At 45.2% G+C, this 24,291-nt stretch overlaps 1 protein-coding gene across 2 annotated transcripts in view; it reads left to right on the top strand.

Moving 5' to 3' along the window:
* The window catches only part of RICTOR (RPTOR independent companion of MTOR complex 2), a 1,007,050-nt gene that overhangs the window by 442,666 nt on the left and 540,093 nt on the right, over positions 1–24,291 (top strand). For both annotated transcript variants that reach the window (XM_069221337.1, XM_069221336.1), the window contains exon 19: positions 20,564–20,610. In XM_069221337.1, the coding sequence (XP_069077438.1) occupies positions 20,564–20,610 (47 nt within the window). The remainder of the gene's footprint in view (positions 1–20,563; positions 20,611–24,291) is intronic.

Raw genomic sequence — 24,291 nt, 5'->3', positions numbered from 1 at the left:
GAGGTCCTCTGGTTTCAAACCAGAGATACAGCAGGCAGTCCTCAATATGCTGTTTAATAAACAACCGCTTTTTGGACCAGAGGTGGACACAACCATAGAAAAACTCAAAAAAGATTCTGACACAGCAAAAGCCATGGGAGCTCTTTATACCACACCATTTCGGGGTTCATTTTGAAAACCACAATTTAGGAGTGGATTTAAAAACCCAAACTACAAAGGCTTCCACCTCCCATTCAAAGCAAGGGCAGCAGTATTATGCAAGGGGGTCATTCAGAGGCTCTTATAGAGGGCAGCATTTCATGTCCAGAGGTAATTTCCCAGCCTCAAAGGGTGCTTCAACATCCACAAAACCATGACTTCCAAAACATTCCACAGCACCATACCTCTCCTGTGGGAGGAAGACTGCAACAATTCCATTCTCACTGGCAAAAAATACAGATCAGTGGGTACTCTCAATTATCCACTATGGATATTGCCTAGAGCTGATCTCTACTCCACAAACATTCCACCTCGTTCTCACACTCTCCAGAATACACTATTCTACTAAAACAAGAGGTACAATCCCTACTACTCAGGAGGCAATAGAAATAGTTCCCATCTCACAGCAAGGAACAGGAGTATATTCCCTATACTTCTTCATACCAAAAAAGGATGATACTCTCAGACCCATACTCGATCTCAGGCCTTTATGTATCCTGTCAGATCATTTTCACATGGTCATTCTACAGGATGTCATTCCCTTGCTACAAAAACAAGACCACATGACAACATTAGACCTGAAGGACGCTTGCTTCCACATTCCCATACACCCAGCTCACCTCAAGTATCTAAGGTTTGTAATAGCAGGCAAGCACTATCAATTCAAGGTACTACCCTTTGGGGTAACAGCACCAAGAGTGTTCACAAAATGTCTAGCTGTAGTCTCATCATACCTCAGAAGGCAACACATACAGGTCTTCCCTTATCTAGACAACTGGATAGTAAACTTCAGCACTATTCAAAACTGCCAACAACACACACAATACACAATACATACCCTACACAAATTAGGGTTCCCAATCAATTACCAGAAATCTAACCTTCAGCCAGCATAAATTCAACCCTATCTAGGAGCAATTCTGAATACTCAGTCAGCATAAGCCTACCCAAATCCACAACGGATACAAGTGTTTCGTTCCCTCATAGCCCAATTACTAGCCGTTCAAACATACCCAGTAATATTTATCGTGAAACTGTTGGGAATGATGGCATCATTAATAGCAATAGTGCCAAATGCACTTTTAAACATGAGACCACAACAACAGTGTCTCTTGTGACAGTGGTGTCAGGCACAGGGTCAACTACAGGACCTAGTGTTGTTAGACCGCCAAACTTATAAATCTTGGCAATGGGGGAATCAAAGCAACTTAGTAAATGGATGGCCATTTCAGGGCCCTGTGCCACAGATCATAATCACAACAGATGTGTCAAAGAGAGGTTGGGGAGCTTATCTCAACAATCTGACAATACAAGGTGAACGGAACTTCATTCCAAGTGGTTTATGTGGTAAATGTGCCGGATTACTAGCCGTGTTCTTAGCCATCAAAGCATTCCAACTCGAGATCAGACACAAAATAGTCTTAATATGACAGACAACATGACAACAATGTATTATCTGAAAAAACACAGGGGGGCGCACACTCATCCCAATTGTCCCTTCTAGCTAAAACAATATGGAAATGGGCAATTCACAATCACATTTACCTGCTAGCGGAATACATCCCACGGATACACAACCAGCTAACAGACCTTCTAAGCAGGACGCAGCAACAAATACACAAATGGGAGATTCACCCACAAATAGTTCAATATTACTTTCAGATGTGGGGAACACCAAACATAGACCTTTTCGCAACAAGCGAAAACGCAAAATGACAAAACTTCGCATCCAGATACCCACACCCTCAATCCAAGGGTAATGCTCTATGGATCAATTGGTCAGGGATATTTGCGTACAATTTAAGTAAACTTAAGCAAATCTCAAAGCCGATCTAAGAATCTCACAAAGCTTATGAAGAAGAGACTGAGATTGAGCCAATATTAGAGGTTATGGATGAAAGACAATCAAGAATCCATATACATAATGAGACTGGTCGAATTCTCACTGCACCGCCTATATTTGGACCGCCAAACAGATATGTCCCTTCAGTGGTGGCATCTCAGCAATCTAATGAAGGGGCGGTCATTTCAAGACCCTGTGCCTCAGACTATAATCACAACAGACGCATCAATGATAGGTTGGGGAGCTCATCTCAACAATCATACCCTTCAAGGGGAATGGGATGCCAAACAGAAATTGCTTCACATAAACCACTTAGAATTATTAGCTGTATTTCTTGCCCTAAAAGAGTTTCAATCTCTTCTCAAACAGAAGACTGTTCTAATAAAAACAGACAACATGACAACCATGTATTACCTCAACAAACCGGGCGGGACACATTCATCTCAACTGCCCCTACTAGCCCAAACAATACGGAAATGAGCAATTCCCAATCACATTAATCTAGCACAATACATTCCAGGGATAGACAACACTAAGCAGGATCCACCAACAAACTCACAAATGGGAAATTCACTCCCAAGTACTTCAAAAGTGGGGAACACCAGAAATAGACCTATTCGCAACAAGCGAAAATGCAAAATGACAAAACTTTGCATCCAGACACCCACATCCCCTATCCAAGGGCAATGCTCTATGAATCAGTTGGTAAGGGATATTTGCTTACACTTTCCCTCCTCTCCCACTCCTTCCCTTTCCGGTCAGCAGACTATGTCAGACATCACTCACCATGATACTCGTAGCCCCAACAGGGGCACATCAGCATTGGTACACAACACTCCTAGATCTGTCTGTAGTATCTCATTCCAAACAAAGGTCAGATCAGGCACCCAAACCCCAATGCTCTCAATCTAGCGATTTGGCTCCTGAAGTCATAGAATTTGGTTACCTAAAGCTTCCATCAGACTGCATGGAAGTAATTAAACAAGCATGTAAACCTACTACTAGACAATGATAACACAAACATGTGGGAAAGTTTTGTCTACTACTGTCAACTTAAAAACACTGATCCACTTACAGCATCTATACAAGATATTGTATTCTATTTACTTCATTTGCAGAAATCAAATTTAGCTTTCTCATCCACTAAAATCCACCTTACTGCAATATCTGCTTACTTACAAACTATTCAACACACTTCTCTATTCAGAGTTCCTTGTATTAAAGCCTTCATGGAAGGATTAAAACACATTATTCCACCCAGAACACCACCTGTTCCTTCTTGGAATTTAAATATTGTACTTACCAGACTCATGGGCCCACCTTTTGAACCCATGCACTCTTGTCAAATTCAGTTTTTAACATGGAAGGTTGCCTTCCTTCTAGCTATTACTTATTTAAGAAGGGTTAGTGAAATATAAGTTTTCACTCTTGAAGAACCTTTTTTCCAAGTACACAAACATAAAGTTGTACTTAGAACAAATCCAAAATGTTGTTCCAAAAGTAATGTCTCCTTTTCACATCAACCAAACAGTGGAACTGTCAGTCTTCTTTCCACAGCCAGACTCTGTGGCAGAAAGAGCCCTTCATACTCTAGATCTCAAAAGAGCTCTTATGTACTATATAGATAGCACTAAAGATTTTTAGAAAAACAAAACAACGTTTCGTTGCTTTTTACAATCACATAAAGGCAATCCTATATCAAAACAAGGATTTGCAAGATGGATTGTTAGATGCATGCAAACATGCTATATCAAAGCAAAAAGACAACTTTTAATCACTCCTAAAGCACATTCTACAAGAAAGAAAGGTGCATCAATGGCATTTTTAGGAAATATACCAATGGCTGATATATGTAAAGCAGCCACATGGTCAACTCCTCATACATTTAAAAAACACTACTGTGTTGATGTTTGTAAGGAAATGCCTCCTTGGCATGGTTGCCCCCTGACTTTTTGCCTTTGCTGATGCTATGTTTACAATTGAAAGTGTGCTGAGGCCTGCTAACCAGGCCCCAGCACCAGTGTTCTTTCCCTAACCTGTACTTTTGTATCCACAATTGGCAGACCCTGGCATCCAGATAAGTCCCTTGTAACTGGTACTTCAAGTACCAAGGGCCCTGATGCCAAGGAAGGTCTCTAAGGGCTGCAGCATGTCTTATGCCACCCTGGAGAACTCTCACTCAGCACAGACACACTGCTTGCCAGCTTGTGTGTGCTAGTGAGAACCAAACGAGTAAGTCGACATGGCACTCCCCTCAGGGTGCCATGCCAGCCTCTCACTGCCTATGCAAGTATAGGTCAGTCACCCCTCTAGCAGGCCTTACAGCCCTAAGGCAGGGTGCACTATACCATAGGTGAGGGTACCAGTGCATGAGCATGGTACCCCTACAGTGTCTAAACAAAACCTTAGACATTGTAAGTGCAGGGTAGCCATAAGAGTATATGGTCTGGGAGTTTGTCAAACTCGAACTCCACAGCACCATAATGGCTACACTGAAAACTGGGAAGTTTGGTATCAAACTTCTCAGCACAATAAATGCACACTGATGCCAGTGTACATTTTATTGCAAAATACACCCCAGAGGGCACCTTAGAGGTGCCCCCTGAAACTTAACCGACTGTCTGTGTAGGCTGACTAGTTCCAGCAGCCTGCCACACTAGAGACATGTTGCTGGCCCCATGGGGAGAGTGCCTTTGTCACTCTGAGGCCAGTAACAAAGCCTGCACTGGGTGGAGATGCTAACACCTCCCCCAGGCAGGAGCTGTAAAACCTGGCGGTGAGCCTCAAAGGCTCACCCCTTTGTCACAGCCCAGCAGGGCACTCCAGCTTAGTGGAGTTGCCCGCCCCCTCCGGCCACGGCCCCCACTTTTGGCGGCAAGGCTGGAGGGAACAAAGAAAGCAACAAGGAGGAGTCACTGGCCAGTCAGGACAGCCCCTAAGGTGTCCTGAGCTGAGGTGACTCTAACTTTTAGAAATCCTCCATCTTGCAGATGGAGGATTCCCCCAATAGGATTAGGGATGTGACCCCCTCCCCTTGGGAGGAGGCACAAAGAGGGTGTACCCACCCTCAGGGCTAGTGGCCATTGGCTACTAACCCCCCAGACCTAAACACGCCCTTAAATTTAGTATTTAAGAGCTACCCTGAACCCTAGAAAATTAGATTCCTGCAACTACAAGAAGGACTGCCTAGCTGAAAAACCCTGCAGAGGAAGACCAGAAGACAACAACTGCCTTGGCTCCAGTCCCCACAGCGCCGCCTGCAGAGGGAATCCCGAGGCTTCCCCTGACCGCGACTCTCTGAAACCTAAGTCCTGACGCCTGGAAAAGACCCTGCACCCGCAGCCCCCAGGACCTGAAGGACCGGACTTTCACTGCAGAAGTGACCCCCAGGAGTCCCTCTCCCTTGCCCAAGTGGAGGTTTCCCCGAGGAAGCCCCCCCTTGCCTGCCTGCAGCGCTGAAGAGATCCCTTGATCTCTCATTGACTTCCATTGCGAACCCGACGCTTGTTCTAACACTGCACCCGGCCGCCCCCGCGCCGCTGAGGGTGAAATTTCTGTGTGGGCTTGTGTCCCCCCCGGTGCCCTACAAAACCCCCCTGGTCTGCCCTCCGAAGACGCGGGTACTTACCTGCTGGCAGACTGGAACCGGGGCACCCCCTTCTCTCCATTGAAGCCTATGCGTTTTGGGCACCACTTTGAACTCTGCACCTGACCGGCCCTGAGCTGCTGGTGTGGTAACTTTGGGGTTGCTCTGAACCCCCAACGGTGGGCTACCTTGGACCAAGAACTGAACCCTGTAAGTGTCTTACTTACCTGGTAAAACTAACAAAAACTTACCTCCCCCAGGAACTGTGAAAATTGCACTAAGTGTCCACTTTTGAAATAGCTATTTGTGAATAACTTGAAAAGTATACATGCAATTGAAATGATTCAAAGTTCCTAATGTACTTACCTGCAATACCTTTCAAACAAGATATTACATGTTAAATTTGAACCTGTGGTTCTTAAAATAAACTAAGAAAATATATTTTTCTATAACAAAACCTATTGGCTGGATTTGTCTCTGAGTGTGTGTACCTCATTTATTGTCTATGTGTATGTACAACAAATGCTTAACACTACTCCTTGGATAAGCCTACTGCTCGACCACACTACCACAAAATAGAGCATTAGTTTTATCTCTTTTTACCACTATTTTACCTCTAAGGGGAACCCTTGGACTCTGTGCATGCTATTCCTTACTTTGAAATAGCACATACAGAGCCAACTTCCTACATTGGTGGATCAGCGGTGGGGTACAAGACTTTGCATTTGCTGGACTACTCAGCCAATACCTGATCACACGACAAATTCCAAAATTGTCATTAGAAATTGATTTTTGCAATTTGAAAAGTTTTCTAAATTCTTAAAAGACCTGCTAGGGCCTTCTTTTAGAGTTTAAAAGTTTGTAAAAGTTTGAATTAGATTCTAGAACCAGTTTTAGATTCTTAAAAAGTATTCCAACTTTTAGAAGCAAAATGTCTAGCACAGATGTGAATGTGGTGGAACTCGACACCACACCTTACCTCCATCTACAGATGAGAGAGCTAAGGTCACTCTGTAAACTAAAGAAAATAGCAATGGGCTCCAAACCTACCAAAGTACAGCTCCAGGAGCTTTTGGCAGAGTTTGAAAAAGCCAACCCCTCTGAGGATGGCAACACAGAGGATGAAGATAGTGACTTGGAGGGAAATTCCCCCCCTCCAGTCCTACTTAGGGAGAGCAGGGCTTCTCAAGCCCTGACTCCAAAAATAATAGTCAGAGATGCTGGTTCCCTCACAGGAGGGACCAACAACTCTGAAATCACTGAAGATAACTCCAGTGAAGAGGACATCCAGTTAGCCAGGATGGCCAAAAGATTGGCTTTGGAAAGACAGATCCTAGCCATAGAGAGGGAAAGACAAGAGATGGGCCTAGGACCCATCAATGGTGGCAGCAACATAAATAGGGTCAGAGATTCTCCTGACATGTTGAAAATCCCCAAAGGGATTGTAACTAAATATGAAGATGGTGATGACATCACCAAATGGTTCACAGCTTTTGAGAGGGCTTGTGTAACCAGAAAAGTGAACAGATCTCACTGGGGTGCTCTCTTTTGGGAAATGTTCACAGGAAAGTGTAGGGATAGACTCCTCACACTCTCTGGAAAAGATGCAGAATCTTATGACCTCATGAAGGGTACCCTGATTGAGGGCTTTGGATTCTCCACTGAGGAGTATAGGATTAGATTCAGGGGGGCTCAAAAATCCTCGAGCCAGACCTGGGTTGACTTTGTAGGCTACTCAGTAAAAACACTAGATGGTTGGATTCAAGGCAGTGGTGTAAGTAATTATGATGGGCTGTACAATTTATTTGTGAAAGAACACCTGTTAAGTAATTGTTTCAATGATAAACTGCATCAGCATCTGGTAGACCTAGGACCAATTTCTCCCCAAGAATTGGGAAAGAAGGCGGACCATTGGGTCAAGACTAGGGTGTCCAAAACTTCCACAGGGGGTGACCAAAAGAAAGGGGTCACAAAACCTCCCCAGGGGAAAGGTGGTGAGACAGCCAAAAATAAAAATAGTAAAGAGTCTTCTACAGGCCCCCAAAAACCTGCACAGGAGGGTGGGCCCAGAGCCTCTTCACAAAACAATCCTGGGTACAAGGGTAAAAACTTTGATCCCAAAAAGGCCTGGTGTCGAAACTGTAGTCAGTCTGGACACCAAACTGGAGACAAGGCCTGTCCCAAGAAAAGTTCCACTCCAAACTCCAATCCAGGTGTAACACTGGAATGGCTAGTCTCCAAGTGGGATCAACAGTGTGCCCAGAGCAAATCAGGGTCCACACTGAAGCTACTCTAGTCTCTGAGGGTGGGGTGGATTTAGCCACACTAGCTGCCTGGCCGCCTAACATGCAAAAATACAGGCAGCAGCTCTTTATTAATGGGACAAGTGTAGAGGGCCTGAGGGATACAGGTGCCAGTGTCACCATGGTGACAGAGAAACTGGTTTCCCCTGGCCAATACCTGACTGGAAAAACTTATACAGTCACCAACGCTGACAATCAGACTAAAGCACATCCCATGGCAATGGTAACTTTAGAATGGGGAGGGGTCAATGGCCTGAAACAGGTGGTGGTCTCCTCAAACATCCCAGTAGACTGTCTGCTTGGAAATGACCTGGAGTCCTCAGCATGGGCTGAGGTAGAACTAAAAACCCATGCAGCCATGCTGGGTATCCCTGAACTGGTGTGTGTAAAAACAAGAGCACAATGCAAGGCACAGGGTGAAAAAGTCGAGCTGGAGTCTGGAAGAAAGGCCCAGCCTACCAAGAGAAAAGGAAAGTCAGTTGGGAAACCAACTGCAACACAGTCAGAAAAAGAGAACCTCTCTTCTCAGGAAGAAGTTCTGCCCTCTGAGGGAACTGAGCCTTTGGAACTTGAACCTTATCAGGTTGAGCTCTTAGGCCCAGGGGGACCCTCGAGGGAGGAGCTGTGTAAGGGACAAGAAACCTGTCCCTCTCTTGAAGGCCTTAGGCAGCAAGCTGCTGAAGAGTCCAAGGGCAAGAAAAATGGAACACATAGGGTCTATTGGGAAGATGGACTCCTGTACACTGAGGCCAGAGACCCCAAACCTGGTGCCACTAGGAGAGTGGTAGTGCCTCAGTCGTTCAGAGAGTTTATTCTGACCTTAGCCCATGATATTCCCCTTGCTGGGCATTTGGGACAAACCAAGACGTGGGAGAGGTTAGTCAACCACTTCTACTGGCCCAATATGTCCCACAAGGTTAAGGAGTTTTGCCTCTCCTGCCCCACCTGTCAATCCAGTGGTAAGACAGGTGGGCACCCAAAGGCTCCCTCATTCCACTTCCAGTGGTGGGGGTCCCCTTTGAAAGAGTGGGTGTGGACATAGTTGGTCCACTAGAACCTCCCACAGCCTCAGGAAATATGTACATCCTAGTAGTAGTGGATCATGCTACTAGGTATCCTGAAGCTATTCCCCTTAGGTCGACTACTGCCCCTGCAGTAGCCAAGGCCCTCATTGGTATCTTTACCAGAGTGGGTTTCCCTAAGGAGGTGGTGTCTGACAGAGGTACCAACTTCATGTCAGCATACCTAAAACACATGTGGAATGAGTGTGGAGTGACTTACAAATTCACTACACCATACCATCCACAAACTAATGGCTTAGTTGAGAGATTCAACAAGACATTAAAAGGCATGATCATGGGGCTCCCAGAAAAGCTCAAAAGGAGATGGGATGTCCTCTTGCCATGTCTGCTTTTCGCTTACAGAGAGGTGCCACAGAAGGGAGTAGGATTCTCACCCTTTGAACTTCTGTTTGGCCACCCTGTAAGGGGACCACTTGCTCTTGTTAAAGAAGGCTGGGAGAGACCTCTTCATGAGCCTAAACAGGACATAGTGGACTATGTACTTGGCCTTCGCTCTAGAATGGCAGAGTACATGGAAAAGGCAAGCAAAAACCTTGAGGCCAGCCAACAGCTCCAGAAGTTTTGGTATGACCAAAAGGCTGCAATGGTTGAGTTCCAACCAGGGCAGAAAGTCTGGGTTCTGGAGCCTGTGGCTCCCAGGGCACTTCAGGACAAATGGAGTGGCCCTTACCCAGTGCTAGAAAGGAAGAGTCAGGTCACCTACCTGGTGGACCTGGGCACAAGCAGGAGCCCCAAGAGGGTGATCCATGTGAACCGCCTTAAGCTCTTCCATGACAGGGCTGATGTAAATCTGTTGATGGTAACAGATGAGGATCAGGAGGCAGAGAGTGAACCTCTCCCTGATCTTCTGTCATCAGACCCAAAAGATGGCTCAGTAGATGGAGTGATCTATTCAGACACCCTCTCTGGCCAACAGCAAGCTGATTGTAGGAGAGTCCTACAACAGTTTCCTGAACTCTTCTCCCTAACCCCTGGTCAGACACACCTGTGTACCCATGATGTGGACACAGTAGACAGCATGCCTGTCAAAAACAAAATTTTTAGACAGTCTGACCATGTTAAGGAAAGCATCAAGGTGGAAGTCCACAGGATGCTGGAATTGGGAGTAATTGAGCGCTCTGACAGCCCCTGGGCTAGCCCAGTGGTCTTAGTCCCCAAACCTCACACCAAAGATGGAAAGAAAGAGATGAGGTTTTGTGTGGACTACAGAGGGCTCAACTCTGTCACCAAGACAGACTCCCACCCAATTCCTAGAGCTGATGAGCTCATAGACAAATTAGGTGCTGCCAAATTCTTAAGTACCTTTGACTTGACAGCAGGGTACTGGCAAATAAAAATGGCACCTGGAGCAAAAGAGAAAACAGCATTCTCCACACCTGATGGGCATTATCAGTTTACTGTTATGCCCTTTGGTTTCAAGAATGCCCCTGCCACCTTCCAAAGGTTGGTGAATCAAGGCCTTGCTGGTTTGGAGTCCTTTAGCACAGCTTATCTTGATGATATTGCTGTCTTTAGCTCCACCTGGCAGGATCACCTGGTCCACCTGAAGAAGGTTTTGAAGGCTCTGCAATCTGCAGGCCTCTCTATCAAGGCATCCAAATGCCAGATAGGGCAGGGAACTGTGGTTTACTTGGGCCACCTTGTAGGTGGAGGCCAAGTTCAGCCACTCCAACCCAAGATCCAGACTATTCTGGACTGGGTAGCTCCAAAAACCCAGACTCAAGTCAGGGCATTCCTTGGCTTGACTGGGTATTACAGGAGGTTTGTGAAGGGATATGGATCCATTGTGACAGCCCTCACTGAACTCATCTCCAAGAAAATGCCCAAGAAAGTGAACTGGACTGTGGAATGCCAACAGGCCTTTGACACCCTGAAACAAGCAATGTGCTCAGCACCAGTTCTAAAAGCTCCAGATTATTCTAAGCAGTTCATTGTGCAGACAGATGCCTCTGAACATGGGATAGGGGCAGTTTTGTCCCAAACAAATGATGATGGCCTTGACCAGCCTGTTGCTTTCATTAGCAGGAGGTTACTCCCCAGGGAGCAGCGTTGGAGTGCCATTGAGAGGGAGGCCTTTGCTGTAGTTTGGTCCCTGAAGAAGCTGAGACCATACCTCTTTGGGACTCACTTCCTAGTTCAAACTGACCACAGACCTCTCAAATGGCTGATGCAAATGAAAGGTGAAAATCCTAAACTGTTGAGGTGGTCCATCTCCCTACAGGGAATGGACTTTATAGTGGAACACAGACCTGGGACTGCCCATGCCAATGCAGATGGCCTTTCCAGGTTCTTCCACTTAGAAAATGAAGACTCTCTTGGGAAAGGTTAGTCTCATCCTCTTTCGTTTGGGGGGGGGGGGTTGTGTAAGGAAATGCCTCCTTGGCATGGTTGCCCCCTGACTTTTTGCCTTTGCTGATGCTATGTTTACAATTGAAAGTGTGCTGAGGCCTGCTAACCAGGCCCCAGCACCAGTGTTCTTTCCCTAACCTGTACTTTTGTATCCACAATTGGCAGACCCTGGCATCCAGATAAGTCCCTTGTAACTGGTACTTCTAGTACCAAGGGCCCTGATGCCAAGGAAGGTCTCTAAGGGCTGCAGCATGTCTTATGCCACCCTGGAGACCTCTCACTCAGCACAGACACACTGCTTGCCAGCTTGTGTGTGCTAGTGAGAACCAAACGAGTAAGTCGACATGGCACTCCCCTCAGGGTGCCATGCCAGCCTCTCACTGCCTATGCAAGTATAGGTCAGTTACCCCTCTAGCAGGCCTTACAGCCCTAAGGCAGGGTGCACTATACCATAGGTGAGGGTACCAGTGCATGAGCATGGTACCCCTACAGTGTCTAAACAAAACCTTAGACATTGTAAGTGCAGGGTAGCCATAAGAGTATATGGTCTGGGAGTTTGTCAAACTCGAACTCCACAGCACCATAATGGCTACACTGAAAACTGGGAAGTTTGGTATCAAACTTCTCAGCACAATAAATGCACACTGATGCCAGTGTACATTTTATTGCAAAATACACCCCAGAGGGCACCTTAGAGGTGCCCCCTGAAACTTAACCGACTGTCTGTGTAGGCTGACTAGTTCCAGCAGCCTGCCACACTAGAGACATGTTGCTGGCCCCATGGGGAGAGTGCCTTTGTCACTCTGAGGCCAGTAACAAAGCCTGCACTGGGTGGAGATGCTAACACCTCCCCCAGGCAGGAGCTGTAACACCTGGCGGTGAGCCTCAAGGGCTCACCCCTTTGTCACAGCACCGCAGGACACTCCAGCTAGTGGAGTTGCCCGCCCCCTCCGGCCCCGGCCCCCACTTTTGGCGGCAAGGCCGGAGAAAATAATGAGAATAACAAGGAGGAGTCACTGGCCAGTCAGGACAGCCCCTAAGGTGTCCTGAGCTGAGGTGACTCTAACTTTTAGAAATCCTCCATCTTGCAGATGGAGGATTCCCCCAATAGGGTTAGGATTGTGACCCCCTCCCCTTGGGAGGAGGCACAAAGAGGGTGTACCCACCCTCAGTGCTAGTAGCCATTGGCTACTAACCCCCCAGACCTAAACACGCCCTTAAATTTAGTATTTAAGGGCTACCCTGAACCCTAGAAAATTAGATTCCTGCAACTACAAGAAGAAGGACTGCCTAGCTGAAAAACCCTGCAGAGGAAGACCAGAAGACAACAACTGCCTTGGCTCCAGAAACTCACCGGCCTGTCTCCTGCCTTCCAAAGAACTCTGCTCCAGCGACGCCTCCCAAAGGGACCAGCGACCTCTGAATCCTCTGAGGACTGCCCTGCTTCGACGACGACAAGAAACTCCCGAGGACAGCGGACCTGCTCCAAAAAGACTGCAACTTTATCCAAAGAAGCAGCTTTAAAGAACCCTGCAATCTCCCCGCAAGAAGCGTGAGACTTGCAACACTGCACCCGGCGACCCCGACTCGGCTGGTGGAGAACCAACACCTCAGGGAGGACCCCCGGACCACTCTACGACTGTGAGTACCAAAACCTGTCCCCCCTGAGTCCCCACAGCGCCGCCTGCAGAGGGAATCCCGAGGCTTCCCCTGACCGCGACTCTCTGAAGCCTAAGTCCTGACGCCTGGAAAAGACCCTGCACCTGCAGCCCCCAGGACCTGAAGGACCGGACTTTCACTGCAGAAGTGACCCCCAGGAGTCCCTCTCCCTTGCCCAAGTGGAGGTTTCCCCGAGGAAGCCCCCCCTTGCCTGCCTGCAGCGCTGAAGAGATCCCTTGATCTCTCATTGACTTCCATTGCGAACCCGATGCTTGTTCTAACACTGCACCCGGCCGCCCCCGCGCCGCTGAGGGTGAAATTTCTGTGTGGGCTTGTGTCCCCCCCGGTGCCCTACAAAACCCCCCTGGTCTGCCCTCCAAAGACGCGGGTACTTACCTGCTGGCAGACTGGAACCGGGGCACCCCCTTCTCTCCATTGAAGCCTATGCGTTTTGGGCACCACTTTGAACTCTGCACCTGACCGGCCCTGAGCTGCTGGTGTGGTAACTTTGGGGTTGCTCTGAACCCCCAACGGTGGGCTACCTTGGACCAAGAACTGAACCCTGTAAGTGTCTTACTTACCTGGTAAAACTAACAAAAACTTACCTCCCCCAGGAACTGTGAAAATTGCACTAAGTGTCCACTTTTGAAATAGCTATTTGTGAATAACTTGAAAAGTATACATGCAATTGAAATGATTCAAAGTTCCTAATGTACTTACCTGCAATACCTTTCAAACAAGATATTACATGTTAAATTTGAACCTGTGGTTCTTAAAATAAACTAAGAAAAGATATTTTTCTATAACAAAACCTATTGGCTGGATTTGTCTCTGAGTGTGTGTACCTCATTTATTGTCTATGTGTATGTACAACAAATGCTTAACACTACTCCTTGGATAAGCCTACTGCTCGACCACACTACCACAAAATAGAGCATTAGTATTATCTCTTTTTACCACTATTTTACCTCTAAGGGGAACCCTTGGACTCTGTGCATGCTATTCCTTACTTTGAAATAGCACATACAGAGCCAACTTCCTACAATGTTCTTTCACAGCAACAAGCAACTGTAGGCCAAGCTGTCTTAAGAACACTATTTCGAACAACTTCAACTCCTACAGGCTAGCAACCGCTATTTTTGGGAGGACTAACTGCTTTGTTATGCTACAGATTTACATGCACCCTCCCTCCTCCCCGGAAACCTGTAGTCATTCAAGTTTAACATTTGTGAATATGTAGATACATTTACCTGGACATCTCTTTATATTCTTATAATCTATCACTCCTTCCTTCACCATTCGCGGGAAAACAATCTAATAATGGAGTTGATTTTAGATTTTTTTCTTTCCGCCGTCGGGTTCAGACGTGTTTCCTTCTCGCTCCGAGATTTTGATTTGGAAACCTTTAAAAACATTCATTTCGTCGGTATCCTGTCGATTGGGTTTTAATCTTCCATCGACACAGCAGTACCGTCGGGAAACAACTTTGTTCGCCCTTCGGGCGTGCACTCCCAACTCTGGCCTAGTCGGCTGACCGCGTGGAGAGCCTCATGGATCAGACTCCATTCCGATTCTGCCCTCGGTGCCACGCAAAGCACCCATACACAGACCGGCATCTGGTCTGCAACCTCTGCCTTTCCCCAGACCATTGAGAAGAAAACTGCGAGGCCTGTCGATCCTTCCGATTGAAAAAGACTCTGAGAGACCGAAGAGCAAGGAGGCTCGAAATGGCGTCCAAGTACGGGTAATATTTCGACGTTAGAAGAGGAGGAATTAATGCAGACAGCAGTCTCAGTTCGATATTCTGAGTCGGAGCAAGAATCGGAGGAAGACAGACAAGTCACAGCCAGACAACATGTGAGTACGTCTGCCCCTGCACCCTCACAAAAGAAAAACTAAAAGGCCTTGGGCACGCCACTGCCAGAAGGCCATGGCTCGGCCCGAAAAAAGACTGTCGGTGACCGACCCCCCTGTTCGGCACCGAAAAAGGCCACTCCTCCGAAAACCTCGGAAACAACAAAGAGTTCCGTTTCAGACTCCGGTAAAGATCAATTTTCGGAGTCGAAAATAAGAGAACCCATTTCGGAGCTGAGACCTTCCTCCTCCTCACCTTTCTCGATCCCGAAAAAACACGCTTCAGAGCCGAAAAAACCAACATATACAGAGGAACATGGAGGAACATGGACTTTCAAAAAAACTTAAAGAAAGCCACAAAACCTCTGAAGAGGAGCTAGAGGTAGAACCAATTATGGGATGAAAGGCAATCCAGGACCCACATCCATAAAGAAACTGGGAGAATTCTCACAGTACCTCCTTTAAAAACAAAGAGGAAGCTAGCTTTCCAGGAGGAATCGGACACTGTGCAGCCTTCAGCTAAAGTGCCAAAACAGAAGGAGAAACCACCACCTCCACAATCTTCTCCTCCTCATTCTCCCCACCTATCTACCTCTCCTCCCACCAGCCCTACACCAATGCATTTGCCCACTCATTCATATGACTCACAACAGGACACTGTTGATCCATGGGATCTTTATGACCCTGATCGCATTCCAAGTAATGATCCAGACAGCTACCCCTCCAAATCATCACCACCTGAGGATAGTACTGTCTATAACCAGGTCAGAGCTAGGGCTGCAGCATATCATGGGGTTACCATGCATACAGAGCCACTAGAAGAGGATTTTGTATTCAACACATTATCGTCAACTCATTCTAGGTACCAATGCCTCCCAATGCTCCCAGACATGGTAAAACATGCAGATCAGATCTTTAACGAACCAGTAAAGGCGCTCATTATAACACCTAGAATAGAGAAGAAATACAAACCTGCACCTACTGACCTTTATTATATCACCCATCAGGTACCACCTGATTCTGTTGTAGTTAGCGCTGCCAGGAAGAGGGAAAATAGTCAGTCCTCAGGAAATGCACCCCCTCCTGATAAAGAAAGCTGGACATTTGATGCTGCGGGGAAAAGAGTTGCATCCCAGGTAGCAAATCAGTGGAGTATAGCCAACTCGCAAGCACTATTAGCTCGTTATGACAGAGCCATTGGGATGAGATGCAGGATATAATACTGCATCTCCCCAAAGAACACCACAACAGGTAGTGGGGGAAGGTCAAGCCATTACTAACAACCAGATAAGATCTGCCCTAGATGCAGCAGATACTGCTGCAAGGAGTGTCAACACAGCAGTCACTATACATAGGCATGCATGGCTCTGATCTTCTGGATTCAAGCCAGAAATACAGCAGGCTGTGTAAAACATGCCTTTTTCAGCAAAAAACATCTTTTTGTACCAGAGGTAGACTCAGTGATCGAAAAATTACGAAAAGACTCTGACACAGCAAAAGCAATGGGTGCACTCTAATCTGCACCATATAGGGAGTCATCTCGTAAACCTCAATTTTGAGGTGGTTTCAGAACACAGCCCTCAGAGGCATCAACCTTTCAAACGGAGCCCGCCTACCAACCAAAGTACCAACATGATAGTTTTAGAGGCACATACAGAGGACAATACCCCAGAAATAGAGGAAAATTCCAGACCTCTAAGCAGCCTGCACAACACCCAAAAAAGTGACTTCCCTCATTCCCTTCCACTCCTCTCCTGTGGGGGTAAAGACTACAACAGTTCCACACAAATTGTCAAAATATTACCACAGACACCTGGGTGCTATCAATTATCCGCAATGGCTATTGCCTAGAATTGATAAACACTCCTCCAACTATTCCACCAAGGTTTCACAAACTAACCACAGAACACACAATTCTGTTACAAGAAGAGGTTGAATCTCTACTACTCAAACAATCAATATAATTGGTTCCACAATCTCAGATAGGAACAGGAGTTTATTCGCAATACTTTCTAATTTCCAAAAAAGATGTCACCCTCAGACCAATATTAGACCTCAGGCCCCTCAATCTTTACATCCTGTCCGGACATTTGCACATGGTAACTTTACAGGATGTCATCCCACTACTACAAAAAAAAGATTTCATGACCGCCCTAGACCTCAACGATGCTTATTTTCACATACCCATCCATCCTGCCCACAGAAAATACCTCAGGTTTGTCATTCAAGGAAAACACTACCAATTCAAAGTGTTACCATTTGAATAACAACAGTGCCAAGGGTATTCACAAGGTGCTTGCCAGTAGTGGCAGCCTACCTAAGAAGACAACATATACATGTCTTTCGATCTCTAGACGATTGGCTACTAAAATCAAGCAGTCGTACACAATGCCAAAATCATAAACATTATGTAATACAAACCTTACACACACTAGGTTTCTCAATAAACTACCAAAAATCACACCTTCAACCAGCACAAATACAACCTTATTTAGGTGCAATATTAAATACTCAACAGGCTCTAGCATATCCAGATACACAAAGGATACAAGCTTTCCAAAACCTAATTCCACAAATACAACCAAATCAACAATACGCTGTGAGATTTGTCATGAAAATTCTAGGAATGATCGCATCCTGTATTGTAATTGTTCCAAACGCAAGACTAAACATGCGGCCCTTACAACAGTGCCTTGCACAACAATGGTCACAGGCACACAGTCAACTACAAGATCTAATGTTGATAGACCACAAACATATATGTCCCTTTAGTGGTGGAATCCTACCAATCTAATCAAGGCGCAGTCATTTCAAGATCCTGTTCCTCAAACCATAATTACAACAGATGCATGAATGATTGGTTAGGGAGCTCACCCAAACAATCACAACATTCAAGGACAATGGGATGTCAAACAGAAACAGCTGCACATAAACCACTTGGAGTTATTAGCTGTCTTTCTAGCCACCAAAGCCTTTCAACCTCTTCTCACACAGAACAATGTTCTTATAAAGACAGACAACATGACAACCATGTTTTATCTCAACACACAGGGAGGGACACAGTCAACCTAACTGTCCCTTTTAGCCCCGTAAATTTGGAAATGGGCAATCCACAACTAAATTTATCTATTAGCACAATATATCCCAGGGATAGACAATCAGCTGGCAGATATCCTCAGCAGAAATCACCAACAAACTCATGAATGGGAGATTCATTCTGAAGTAATTCAGCAGTACTTTCAAAAGTGGGGAACACCAAACATAGATCTGTTTGCAACAAGCGAAAATACAAAATGCCAAAACTTCGCATTCAGACACCCACATCCCCTATCCAAGGGCAATGCTCTATGGATCAGTTGGTCAGGGATATTTGCTTACGCTTTTCCACCTCTCCCACTCCTTCCGTTTCTAGTCAACAAGTTGCGTCAAACCTCACTCAACATGATACTCATAGCACCAACATGGGCACGTCAGCCGTGACACACACCATTACTAGACCTATCGGTAGTACCACATTCCAAACTCCCATGAGGACCAGATCTGTTGACACAAAGCAAAGGTCAGATCAGACATCCAAATCCCAAGGCACTCAATCTAGCGATTTGGCTCTTGCGGTCATAGAGTTTGGATATTTACAACTCCCATCAGAATGTTTGGAAGTTATTAAACAAGCAAGAAAACCCACTACTAGACAGTGCTATGCAAACAAGTGGAAACAATTTGTATATTACTGTCAATCTAAAAATATAGACCCTCTTACAGCATCAATACAAGATAATGTATGTTATTTACTTCATTTACAAAAATCGAACTTAGCATTTTCTTCAATAAAAATACATCTTACTGCAATTTCTGCATATTTACAGAATATACAACATACCTCTTTATTTAGTGTTCCTGTCATTAAAGCTTTCATGGAAGGCTTAAAACGCATCACTCCACCTAGAACGCCACCAGTTCCATAGTGGAATCTAAATATAGTGCTTACAAGACTTATGGGTCCACCATTTGAGCCAATGCACTCATGTCAACTTCAATTTATAACATGGACAGTTGCCTTCCTAGTGGCAATTACTTCTTTAAGAAGAGTAAGTGAAATCCAAGCCTTTACTCTTGAGGAACCTTTCTTCCAAGTACACAAACATAAAGTTGTACTAAGAACAAATCCAAACGTTCTACCAAAAGTCATATCACCATTTCACATTAATTAAACAGTGGAACTGCCAGTCTTCTTTCCACAGCCAGATTCTGTGGCAGAAAGAGCTCTACATACATTAGACATCATAAGAGAGTTAATGTACTATATAGACAGAACCAAACCATTTAGAAAGACTAAACAACTGTTTCTAGCTTTCCAAAAACCATATAGGTGATCCTACATCAAAACAAGGTTTAGCAAGATGGATTGTAAAGTGCATCCAAACATGCTATATCAAAGCAAAAAGACCTCTTTTAATTACGCCCAAAGCACATTCTACAAGAAAGAAAGGTGCAACAATGGCTTTCTTAGGAAATATACCAATGACTGAAATATGTAAAGCTGCTACATGGTCAACACCACATACATTCACTAAACACTACTGTGTAGACGTATTATCTCAACAAAAGGCAACAGTAGGTCAAGCTGTCTTTAGAACGTTATTTCAAACAACTATAACTCCTACAGGCTAACCACCGCTATTTTTTGGGAGGACAAACTGCTTTGTAGTCTATGCACAGCATGTGTATCTGCAGCTACACAGGCCATTGAATGGAAAATGTCACTTACCCAGTGTACATCTGTTCGTGGCATGTTTTGCTGCAGATTCACATGCACCCTCCCTCCTCCCCGGAAGCCTGTAGTCGCTTAAGTTATTACACTTGTATATACATTTACATTTGCATGGATATCTCTTACTTTATACTTGTATACTCTATCACTCCTTCCTTTACACCTCTGGGGGAAAACAATCCGTCAATGGAACCGAAGAGGAGGAATCACTCGATCTTGTGACTCGGAAAGACTTCTTCGAAGAAAAACAACTTGTAATGCCCATGCGCACTATCACCGAGTTGAGGAGTCACTTGATCGCTTGACTCAAAAAGATTCTTAACACTCCGAGCCCAACACTAAATGGCGGACCTATGCAAAGCATGTGAATCTACAGCACTACATGCCACAAATAGATGACTACTGGGTAAGTAACATTTTTCTTTTCTAAATTGGTGTCAGATTTATCCTTTGAGTGTGTGTCTCATTTATTTCCTCTGTAAGTACAACAAATGCTTAGCACTACCCTATGATAAGCCTAACTGCTTGCCCACCCTACCACAAAATAGAGCATTAGTCCTGTCTACTTTTGCCTCTGCAATATCAATTGGGTATCATCTGGACTCTCTGCACAGTGTACTTAATTTTAGTGCACTATATAGAGAGCCTGCTTCCTATAATACCCGTATGGGAAGGTGTTACTCTCCTCTGAAAATGTTTGATTTATCGTACTTTGAGTGTAATGTCAGTCTACCATTGAGAGGAAAGTGATAGTCCACTTATCTAGCTGGAAAGGTCTCTTACTAGAATGTATGCACGTGTACTCTTGTATGTTCTTTTGATATACATAACTCCAACCTAAGATAGCCAGACATTCTAATGATTCATGTTTAAGCCGCAGTCTATTGAAAGGTTGCCCTTTTCTTATTTGTTTTTTAGTGGCCTAATGTAACTCTAAAGAACTACAAAGATGAACAACTGCAAAGGTATGTTCGTTTTCAGTATTGAGATTTTTATTTGTGATCTTGCCAGACTTTGACAGACACATTCAGAGGAGCTAGTATCCATGTATATTTCTCCCCTCAAATCAATTAAACAGACAAAACCTCCAACGTTATGTTTGCATTTGTATAGCACTAACCATCATTTTCATGCTTTCACAGTGCTTTCTCTATTTGGGTACCCCTTTTTTTTGTTTTTAACTTACCTCGAAAAATCAACCTGAATTAACCAGTTTTTGATAGTGTTTGTTGTGGTTATGTTGTTTTGATAGTGTTCTCTTATATTTGGTTAGTACTCTCTTTAGTGTTTGGTTTTGAAAAATTGTTTTGGTGACTTAGTGCAAGAATAAAGTAAATTGGATCTTATTAGAACATCTTTTGTGGTGTTTTTGTGTATGATTGGGCTTACCAAAGGACTTTTCCATTTATTTTTCATAGCAGCAGCCACATTTGAAGGCCTGAGACAGCAAGCTGCTGATCAGGAAAAGGGAGATATCAATGGCTCCCACAGGACCTATTGGGAGGAGGGACTCCTTTACACTGAAGCCAGCCACCCAAAACCTGGTACCACTAGGAGAGAGTAGTGCCTAAGCAGTTCATAGAGTTTCTCCTCACTTTGACCCATGATATCCCCTTAGCTGGGGTGAAAGAGTTTTGTAACACTTCCAGTGTTTGAGGTGTCCTTTGAAAGGGTAGGTATTGACATTGTTGGTCCCCTTGACTATCCAACAGCATCAGGGATCAGATATATACTGATTGTAGTGGATCATGCAACCAGGTACCCTGAAGCAATTCCCCTGAGAACTGCTACTGCACCTACAGTATCTAGGGCCCTCATTGGTGTATCTAACCGAGTGGGCTTTCTAAAGGAGGTGGTGTCAGACAGAGGTACAAACTTCATGTCTGGATACTTGAAACACGTGTGGGCTGAATGTGTGGTGTTACGTATAAGTACACTAAACCTTATCATTCACAAACCTAAGGCCTTGTTAAGTAGCGGCCAGTTCGTTCCTTGGCATGAGCATAGTTTCTTCTATATATGCATCATAAGCTAGGTCTGTGTAAATTCTTTTCATGAGCCTCCAGGGTAACCAGAGTTAACTGGGCATCATCAGGGGTGGTTAATTTAATTAATTAGTTATGTTCTGGGACTTCAGACTCCAGTTAAATGACCATGTACTCTTCTACTAACTCTTGGCTCTGTCAAGTCTTTGTGTGAGGATGTCTGCTTGATGGTGTTGTTATCCTTATGCTTTTTTTACCTGTCTGTTTTTAAGCATATTTTGTTGTGATACATGACACTGCTGTTGAATTGGCCTTGCTTCGCCAATAATGTGGCTGTGTAGCTCTTTAGGGCAAATGAAAGTTAGCTGGTTCTGCCTACTGTGTGTTAGATTCATATTTGTAGCTGAGATTGAAATAGTGGCATGTGATAGTGTTGGGTATAGCGTGCTGTTGGATTTCCATTACAAGTCTCAATAAAGTATTTCTGAGATGTGTTGGTTTCACATGGTAAGGGCTATATATATATATAACATACTGTCTTTTCTGATAGACCTCTAGTTGGAGATTCCCTCACCTTTTGAATATTCCCCAGTCATCAGACTGGATCTGAAGCTTTTTTATCAGTACCACTGCCCGTCGGTAGGTGATGCCATATGGCTCTCCATTGACGCTATTCTTCTCCAGAAATGACATGCGGATCCTCATGTATCCGCTCCTGCATGCAGACGGCCAAAGCTACCAGTCATCTCTGAGATCATCTTTTACCTCAAACAATTGTAAAGCAGTGTTCAGGGGAAATGTCCAGACCCTCTGAATCCAGCTTGCATCTCGAGTTCTGACCCCACCTCAGGCACGAAGGGCCACACTGGTTCCTGGAGCTTCAACACTCGTCGCTGTAAGACGAGATAACTGTTGTACTTTCCGACTCAACGCGTACGCTGGTCCTACCACTAGGAGGTCGCGCTCGGTCACTGTTGAGGCACTGCTTTCTCCACCCAAGCTTTCATATTTGAGAACACATGCTCTGCATTCCATGTTTGGAGTGAATTTGGACAATGATTACGATGCAGGTGGTAAGATCGGCCAACCATATCACAAAGAGTATTGGTACGATGAGTTACAAGAAGCTGGTGGCCCTGGTACCTCCCGAGAGTCTGGTTCTCCTTTCTTCCCTTGGTCCTGACTCTGACGAGAGTGGGTTGGGTGGCCAATGTCCTCCATCTCCTGCTCTCCACCTTGGAATTCAAGATGTTCTTCAGCTTGGGCAGACACCTGTAAGGCCCCTTCTACCTTTTAACAAAGCTATTATGGATACCTTGTTGGGGGCATGGGCCAAACTTTGCTCTGGTTCCCCAAAATTAACTGCGCGATCACACGACGCCATTGCCTGCCCCTGGTTGACCCTGCATTTTTATTTCAGCAGTTGTCTTCAAGCACGTCTATCCCCAAAACCCTTTCATCACCATGCTTGGCTGTAGTCCACCAGTTTTTCAGGATGGAGGGAAGGGGATTATTATGTGGTGTAGCTTTGAGACCTCACCATGTAATAATGGCACAGTCTGTATCCTGTTCAGTTTAGTTCTTTAACAAAATACTTAGTTGTTAGCTGTGACACAGAGCAGTCAGGCTTAATCAAAGTAACAAGTGTAAAACATTTGGAAGTACCAAAACAATCAATAGGTAAGAGAAACAATGCATATACAAATGTGACTCCAATTTATAAAAATAAAACAACAAAAACCTATTGAGAGAAACCGGGGATATGATTTTTGAAAGTTAGGATAAATCACTGTAGTTCAGTCTTTAGATGCAACACATCATTACAAGCAGTTCAGCGGTTCCGAGCCACCAGTCTAAAACAGCCACTAAACCTCTCTTGGATAGGCCACAGTGGATGGGGAGGCAGACACAGAGACCTACTAGGTCCAGGGAGATGGTTACCTGCTTGATCCAGGAGCCTCAGGGTCTTCACTGTATTTTTATTCTTACTACGCCCTGCCAAGAAGTAGTCCTGATACTGGTGATGCTGAAGAAGTGCAGTGATTCTTCCTGAGGCCACCCTTGAGTCGACGAACATCGAGGCTCATCTCAGTCCTCAGTGTTCTATCTCCCAAGAGGCTCCAGTGTAGTCCACTAGGGTTTCAGTCACCACTGGTCAACTGGTCTGCCGGTTACAGTAGTCTCAGTGGTTACCTGCATGTAAGTAAATCTTTCTTGTCCAGGGCCCAGAACCCACTCTGACATCGATCACAGGTCCAGTGACCTTGGGGACACCTCGATATGATCAAGACTGTCTCCCAGGCTGCACTTCGCTGTCCAGTGGTGGGCAGGTGTTCCTGGGCAGTTGGACTCTTTAGGTTGCAGACTTGTTTAGCTTTTATAGTCCTGATACTTAACAGGAGGCTAGCTACCTAGCCCTTGGAGTCACTTCTTTTGTTCTTGCACAATTAAAGCTCTTTTCTATGAGTGGGCACAGCAGGCATAGTACTCTTAGCAGGTTCCTCGGGTGGACGAGGTGCAGTACAGTCTTTGGTACAACCTCTTTTTGCTAGGTCCAGGACCGCAGTCCTTAATCTCTTTTTTCAGTCCAGTAGTGATCTGATGACTGAGTTCCCGGGATGCTACTTATATGCTATCTTCGTGTTTGTGAAATGAGAGGAC

The sequence above is a fragment of the Pleurodeles waltl genome, chromosome 1_1 (genome assembly GCF_031143425.1).
Source record: "Pleurodeles waltl isolate 20211129_DDA chromosome 1_1, aPleWal1.hap1.20221129, whole genome shotgun sequence".
NCBI classification, from domain to species: Eukaryota; Metazoa; Chordata; class Amphibia; order Caudata; family Salamandridae; genus Pleurodeles; species Pleurodeles waltl.
The sequence above is the reverse complement of the archived record's forward strand: the minus strand, read 5'-3'. Positions and strand labels throughout refer to the sequence as shown.